We start from the raw sequence: 8,798 nt of genomic DNA on the forward strand, positions 1-8,798 counted from the left end.
TTTTTTTTTTTACGTCTTTTAGTTTCAATCTTTCTGAAAATCCTGAGTCGAGTTGTACATTGTTTGTAAACTAATCCACGGTAAAATGAAGTGAACAAAGGATCGAGTTCTTACTGGCGCGGTCTGGAACTTCATTCAAAATAAAGTTCATCCACTCTTTCCTAATGTTGAGATCAGAAGGAAGGCATGCAAAGACTGTGTTTTTCCACAGGTTGGCACTGAACAGTGTTTTGTTGTCTTGGGAGCATCTTTATCGTTTGCGTTTGCCGCTCTCATTATTTACACTTCATGCATGAATCGGTGGGCGGAGCTAAACAGGCAGTGCTGTAGAAGCAGGTGTTGATCTTCTCCTGCGGAGTTGGGGTTTAGCCACACTAATACGTCATAAAGTGGCACATTCCACAACCTGATGTTTTGGCAGATTGGCTTCAATATAAGCTGTTTTTTAGACTAGCGAGAAAGTTTTGAGTTCTGAAACTTACAGGATGTTTTTATACTGCAGTGAGCTTTTATATGTCAAAAGATCAAGGGAATTTTGATTTCTCAGTTCATGACCCCTTTAATGTTTATATTATTCCAAGTAAAGAATTGTTATGGATTTATTTTTAGTTTTAGTTAATGTTATTAACCCTGAATTAAATATCATAGGTTTACCTATAATGGATTACCATACACACATACTATGGTACAGTATAGTGATGTGCAAAGAACATGGTATCATATCTGTTTTTGCTAGTAGAGAGAGCATTTAACATTATGCTACATGTCTGTAGTTCATTATTAGTGTTGACAGGTGTGTGAGGAAGGACTGCTTGTGCTGAGCTGCTGCACGACTGTAAGATCACAGTTCACATGTTTACAGTTCACACACACACACACGCTGCAGCCCATATTTTAATTTTATATTTATATATTCAAATATAGTTTTTTTTCATATTTTTCATCATTGCATCACATTACCTCCTTAAGGACTACAGTAGGTTTATTTTTTGTTAGATTTGTCAGAAGATCTCAGACTTTTAAACCAATTTTCATGTTTTTTGTATAGTAAACAGTTGGTAAAAGTAAGACGGGCATTTGTAGAAATATCAGAATGGAATAATTTTTCTAATAAACATCTTGAAGTGTCATGACCTTGAACTGAAGGCATCCTTTTAGGCATCCATTAACTCCTTAAAATCCCATTAAGATGAAACAATGCCATTTAAAATGTAAAGACATTCTGTCTAATATAAAAGTAAATATTTGATTTACTCTTTCAATTTTGGAAATGGAAAAGGCACCTGTTTTTATAGAATGACATTGACGGCAGGAGTGTGTTGTGCATTTGGGCTTTTTGTGGAAAGAAGCTTTAGATGCGCTGCGTCCTGTCCTGAGAGACCCAGAGGGGCCGGAAGAGAGGTTTGGAGAGGAGAGGGCGTGAGGTCATCGCTCACGACTGACTGGCCTTTTCATTTGAAGGAATGGAACTTTTCTCTCGCTCTATTTCTGTCTCTATCTGTTGATCGCCTGACAGAGTCCCGGGAGGACGCTGCTGTGAGCCATGTGTGTGTGTGTGTGTGTGTGAGAGAGAGAGTGTGTGTGTGTGTGTGAGTTGCAGGGTTGTGTAAATTTGTCAGCATTTTTGACCGCTGCCTTGTGACCAGCTCAGACGCTGTTGTTGTCACTGTGGTGTTGGCGTCTGGTTTGTTTGGATTGGCACTGTAGAGAGAGACGGGAATAGAACTGGCGTGGACCGAGAACCACAGAGAAACCGGCTATTTTGGAATTGCATACTAGCATACTACTCATTCTGTTTCTGCAGTATGCATACTGCTTATAGTTATTATAATCATAGAATACTTTGATAAACCTACATGAACATCTATATTTTCAGAGACAATTCCATATGAAGTAAAATCAGCTCCAATCTCTTTCCTGACTTATTAACTGCACTAACAAACATTATTAAGACAATTTTTTTTTAATGCAATGATGTAAAATGACTGCAGTCACTGAACTATTCATGCATATGTATAAACAATAACATACTACTGTTTGAAACATTAGGCAAGCTTGCTATTTTGCATAAATTCAAAAATTATGTGCAGTAATGCATTATACAGTATACTCTGCTGTATACATTATGCAGTATGTTTCCAAACGGTTCAAACAGTAGTATGCTACATTGTCACATGATCTCATTATGTTTCATCATGTGTAAGTCTGCAAGTGGCATCCTGTTATCTTGACAATAAATACAATTACTAGCATTTTTACTTCAAACTTTCAGCCATCCAATCAATAAATTAGTTAAATGATAAAAATGACTGCTAATACTGTTTGGACTTATTTGTCACTTTAGAAATAGAAAGTCAAGTTTAGTTATTATTAGATATGTGACCCTGGACCACAAAACCAGTCTTAAGTGTCAATTTTTCAAAATTGAGCTGAATAAATAAGCTTTCCATTGAAGTATGGTTTGTTAGGATAGGACAGTATTTGGTCGAGATACAACTATTTGAAAATCTGGAATCTGAGGGTGCAAAAAAATCTAAATACTGAGAAAATCGCCTTTAAAGTTGTCCAAATGAAGTTCTTAGCAATGCATATTACTAATCAAAAATTAAGTTTTGATATATTTACGGTAGGAAATTTACAAAATATCTTCATGGAACATGATCTTTACTTAATATCCTAATGATTTTTGGCATAAAAGAAAAATATATCATGTTGACCCATACAATGTATTTTTGGCTGTTGCTACAAATATACCCCAGCGACTTAAGACTGCTTTTGTGCTCCAGGGTCACATATGTACACTAGACTACTGGTCAAACGTTTGGGAGAACTGGAATTTTTTTAATTGTAATAACATTTCACAATATTACTGTTTTTTACTGTGCTTTTGATCAAATAAATGCAGTTTTGGTGAGCAGAAGAGACTTCTTTTTCTAAAATTAATTATTCCAAACTTTTGACTGCCTGTGTATATGCACAGTATTTTGTGCATTCCATACAGAAAAAGAGGAATGTGATAGTATGCTGTTCCAAATGGAGAAAACAAGTGAGCCCTAGTGATTGTTCCCCCTGAGTGAACGCGAGAGAAGGAGGAGATCAGACACAGACCCCCGTGAGACGTCCCACCGCTGGCCATCAGCTGGCATCGGGACACATGAACATGCTGCTGTAACGCAGTTGAAACAGTGCTATGCTACAGTCAGTCGTACACAGCACAACACATCTACTGAGAGATGCTACAGCATTGATGCTGATCCATTCAGATCACAGCCGCAACATCACTCGCATTTACACAACCACTGGATGCTTCTCTACTCAAAAATATGGCAAATTATGTCCGGGATGTTTCTAGGGAACATCATTTGCTCTATTTCAGCTTGCTTTGTCATGGATGTTTCTCTTATTTTTTGGGGAAGAATTTTAAGCACACTTTATAGTGTTTCCAGTATAAGACATGAGGTTTAATTTACCATTAACAAGACTTCACAGAAAGGTTTTTGAGAAAAAAAATGTCAGTATTTAATCTGAAATATATTTGACGTTAAATACCAACATATATTCAATGAAGTGGCGTAAAAACTTTCTTTTCTATTCTATTAAATTATAAAAATGATGAAACTCTAAAGCAATGACTACTGAGGTACAAAAATGTATGTTTTCTCCAATTTACTAAATATTATGTTTGTTCGATAAAGATTAATATGTAACATTATATTTTTAATAATTTAATGTATGTATGTATTTAATTATTATTATTATTATTAGTCCTGCTTCCATTATCTTAGTACACATTTTTCCTTCGCCTAATATACAGTGGGTACGGAAAGTATTCAGACCCCCTTAAATTTTTCACTCTTTGTTATATTGCAGCCATTTGCTAAAATCATTTAAGTTAATTTTTTTTCCTCATTAATGTACACACAGCACCCCATATTGACAGAAAACACAGAATTGTTGACATTTTTGCAGATTTATCAAAAAAGCATTATATTATTTCAAAAGTTATGTATGTTTAATATTGATTAACAGTATATATTTTTATATTACATGTTATATTTTTATTTTAATAGTATATATTTTATTATTATTATTATTATTATTATTTACTCCTGTTTCTATTTTCTCACAAATTGTTAGTTTTTTTCATCTTTAACGTCAAATGCAAAAGCAGTGTCTCAGTATTTATGATATGTATATTGACAAATCTAGCATTCACTTTGATTAATGAGTGAATTGTGAGTATAGGCTGGTTTCACACTTGTCAGCTAAACATCTTAATCGATATAAATGATTACGTTTAGATGGATGGGTGAGGTTAGAGTGAGTGAGTGATCCTGTAGTGTCATCCTTTTGATAAAATAAGAAGAAGAAAATCATCATTATTTTCAGAAGATTCTAGTGATCATCTGGTCAACTAATGGCAGGTGAAGTTTCGCCTCGTGTCAAGAGTCAGTGACTTATTATTTTAAAAGAAGGCTCAGTCTTTCTGCTTTGCGAGCAGATGTGTAATTCAGCAGCAAATCCCTAATTCAGAAAACAAAAAAAAGATGTGCATGCGATAGTGAATACAAAAACACAACAGACAGCATCAAAACAAATGACAATTACCGTCTCATGACAGCGGCCCCAGGACAGGGCTGTAATTTCATTATTGCTTTAGTTTCTTTGGAAACCAATGAGCTAATAAGGATCTTTTTTTTTTCTTTTGGTCTCACATGAAAACTATAATGCAGAAGGCAGTAGGCTTGCTGCGATAGACAGTGTTTTCGGTTATACCGGTGTTAAGCCGCAACACCGGTTACGTCATTTGCCTACCGCGGCACCGCCCCGCCACCGTCGTTTAGATTTTTTTATAGTAACAAGTAGCTAGTTTAGCCTAGTTCAGTTAGAGGACAGACACTTTAAAAAACTAAACGCTCAATGCAGCGTGCCAAACCCTGCGCGAACGACAGTGCACCACGGCGCAGGAGTCAGATTTTATTTATCACGTGAGGAGAGTGAGTCGAGCTGAAATGTCATGCCTCCAAGCTTTCTTATTCGTTTTGCTAATAAACGTTCTATGTTTCTTATTTATTTGGTTCCACAGTGTTTGCTGATTTTCAGTTTTATATACCTATTTAAACTTTGTGTAGGATAAGTAATTTGTTATTTTATTGGGCATAGGCCTATATGGTGTATTTTTATTCGTTTTGTTAATAAAAGTTCTGAGTTTGACGTTGTTGTTGCTGGAATTGAATCAACGCTGAATTGCCCCTAATTTGAAAGTGAAAGTAAAACGTGCACGGCGCTTTTTCAAGCTATTTGAAAGCCAATAAATCCGAGGAAAAGAGGGAAAACTCAAACAAACAATTGCTTGACGCCGAATTGCGGCAATTCAATTGCCACTAATTTGAAAGTGAACGTAAAATGCGCACCGCACTTTTACAAGCCATTTGAAAGCGAAGAATAGAGGGAAACTCAAACGAACTAACACCCCCCCACCCCAACGGTGATACCGGTATTACCGGTGTCGTCACTCGTCGATTAACCGGTGGGAAAATTTCCTCACCGTCACAACCCTAGAAGGCAGGTGAATCAAAATGACATGAGCTGGAAAGTTAGGTCCTCAAGGCAATCATTTTTACATAAATGTTTACGTCACTAATATTTATGTTTTGTTTCATTTTAGGAAAATGACATCCAGTACTATGACTCCAAAGCTGACTCGGATGTTGTAAGTGACCGATATTTTTATTTGTTTTGTACTGTTTCAAATGAAAACTCTTTGTTTTTGTGCGCTGTCATCAGGAGTAGTTTCTTGTCTGTTTTTTATTTAATAGCTGTAGAGGTTTTGCCTAAATCTTTTTCCTCTGATCATGAAGTGTGTCGTCACATCAGGAAAAAATTTGAGTTAGGCCACAAATAGCTCGTAACATTATTTTGTATATATAGTATGTTTGTACTAGTGTACTAAGGAATTACTTTATTATTATTTCAAAAGTTATGTGTTTAATATTGATTAACATTATATATTTATATTCTATAATAGTTTAATAATATTTATGTATTTATTCAATGTTATGTATTATTATAATTATTTTTATTATATGAAAAGTAATCATAAAATGTTTTATAAAAAAGTAAAAAGTTTGTTTATACTAATCTACTAAGGAAGTATTTTGAATTAATCTGTTATTATTTTTATTTGTTTATTTACTGTTGTTATTGTTATTATTTCTATAAAACTATATAAAAAATAATGCTAAATGCAGTTTTGTTGCTAGTAAAAATATTTATATATCTATATATTTTTATTACATATTTGACAATAGGCTTGTTTAGTTTCCTTGCATAAATCATTGTGTCAATTTAAAGCATGTCAATGAGTTTGTCAAAGAAACATCCATGATTTTCGGAGAAACGTGAGACGATGTTGATACTTAAGTCTCCAAAGAGCAACCTTTGAGCAACTAAGTTCTCCTCTGGGACACAAATATACACGTCACCGTATTTTTATGTATCATATACTCAGTAAAAACCTTTTCATTGTATAAGTGAAAGGTCACGGTGACTCTTTTCTGCGGCTGATTGATTTCACATGGTGGAGAAGGACGCGGTTATATCAGGCCGGATGAGTAGATGAGGAATGGAGGTACAATAAGAGAGAGGAGGAATAGTAGAGCCAGAGAAGTCATAAATCAGAGAGTGATTTTGTGCAGTAGAAGCACGGCAGGCGTGTGTGATTAATGATTGGGCGCTTTAGGGGCCGTCAACGTCTCTAATTGGAGTACATCACTCATCATTAAAGGGGCCAAGGGGACGGCGGCCCACCGACACCCTCGTGACCCCTGCCGGCCCGAGAAACGCAGGGTCAGAAAGTGTGCTGAGCTCGATTTCTTCATATCCGCGACTGCAGTCACACACCTGCACATCTCCAGAAGCACTCTGAACCAATATCAGTACAGCTTCTACTGTATTAATGCCATTATTTATCAATTGTGCAACTTTAGAGACATAAAAATGTTTTGAGGTTTTATAGTTTGGTTTTATTATATTTATAATTAATTAGATTAATTAAATATGTTTAATAGCATTACAGTTAACATATTTACCTTATTTATCAACATAATAGTTTCTGGGTGATTTCTAAAGACTATCAGGAATCATTACTTTTATTTGTTTCAATAATAAACAAATTTGTTTGCCATTGTTCATTACATTTTGTCCAGTTGTCAGAGGATTGGCAAAGATGATTGGCAAAGATGATGATGATGATTATTATTATTATTATTAAAAATTAATTAATAATAATAATAATAATGTTTATTTATGTATTTGTTAGTATTTGTTTTATTACATTTATTACTATAAATAATAATAATAATAATAATATAAAAGACAAATAGTAATAAAAATAATAAAACATTATTATTATTAGTAGTAGTAGTATCATTATTATTATTCATTCAATTTTGTCCAGCAAAAAACTATTTATTTATTTATTTCATTTTAGTACTTTTAATACATTAATAATAATAATAATTAATTTTTATTATTTTTATTACTATTTGTATCTGAATTTGTACATATGTAAAAGTGTTTAAATTTTCAATATATTGATATTGTTTCAGTGTCTATTCAAATGTAAAGGCTTCACTTATGAATATCTATGAGTACGAATGCAATAACAACAGAGGAGTTGCCGTTGCAAGAAGAAGTGTTTTAGTCGACAAAGTCAGACAAAAGCTGTTTGGTTTTTTTCTGACTGGCAGTGGAAATCAGGTCCATCAGCTCAAGCTGAGCGTTCTCTTTTTATCATCACAGTCTTCTCCATCTATTTCATCTCTGTCGTCTCGTTCGGCAAACTGTGGCACGGTGCCATTCCATTCCCTCCCACTCTCCTCCTCTTCCATGCTGTTTTGCGATGCCCTTTGGAGCTTTGCTCTCCTCCACCTACAGCAGGAAAGATCTGCTCGTTTTCCTGCCCTGGAAGTTGTGATCTTCAGTCCTGTCTCCATCACGAGCCATGTGTGTGCGTGCGTGCATGTGCATGTGCGTGTGTGTGTGTGCGTGTGCGTGTGTGTGTGAGTGTGTGTGATCTTCCTCAGACCCACCGAGGAAACCTTTGGCTTGATGTGTCGCAGGAAACTTTTATGTGTTATTTTTGAGATGTGCTTCAGATACTTTGTAACAGGAAAATTCAAAGAAAAAAAAAGTGCAGAAAATGTACAGTACTTTTAAAAATCCAGATGGTAAACTGATGCCTAAAAGAGTTCAAAACCAAAGAAAATAAATTGTAAATTGAAATTCGTAGTACACCATCATAATCCAGATGGTGCAATGGCTTCATCTTTAATTGATTACGTCACCATTGAACACACAAAGTTATTTACATTAAAACACCAACATCTGCCTGCTGGATGTCAGTTGCCAAGCGCTTTGATGTACAAATAACAGATTAGAGGTTCACTAATGCCATGTACATGCTAGAGGAGAGACAAGTCATCTAAGTGAATACAGATTTAGATACAGCATAGATGTTTTGTGTTGTTTCTTGTGTTGCAGTCTCTCTAGCACAACATGCGTATGTTTTGAATTTAAAGGTCCCCTGAAGTGCCTTGAAACACGCAGCCTTATTCTATGTGGTGACATAATTTCAACTGAAACAGGAAGGAGAGACAAGCTAAGTGAATACAGATTTAGATACAGCATAGATGTTTTGTGTTGTTTCTTGTGTTGCAGTCTCTCTAGCACAACATGCGTATGTTTTGAATTTAAAGGTCCCCTGAAGTGCCTTGAAACACGCAGCCTTACTTATT

General features: G+C 35.0%; 1 protein-coding gene across 1 annotated transcript in view; it reads left to right on the forward strand.

The window, feature by feature from the left end:
• cacna2d2a (calcium channel, voltage-dependent, alpha 2/delta subunit 2a) overlaps positions 1-8,798 on the forward strand; it is a 210,312-nt gene that overhangs the window by 118,729 nt on the left and 82,785 nt on the right. Inside the window, 1 exon segment of the mRNA XM_016557999.1 lies at positions 5,669-5,713. Within this exon segment, the coding sequence (XP_016413485.1) occupies positions 5,669-5,713 (45 nt within the window).

Source organism: Sinocyclocheilus rhinocerous, unplaced genomic scaffold (genome assembly GCF_001515625.1).
Source record: "Sinocyclocheilus rhinocerous isolate Xijiao unplaced genomic scaffold, SAMN03320098_v1.1 scaffold1488, whole genome shotgun sequence".
Lineage (NCBI taxonomy): Eukaryota > Metazoa > Chordata > Actinopteri > Cypriniformes > Cyprinidae > Sinocyclocheilus > Sinocyclocheilus rhinocerous.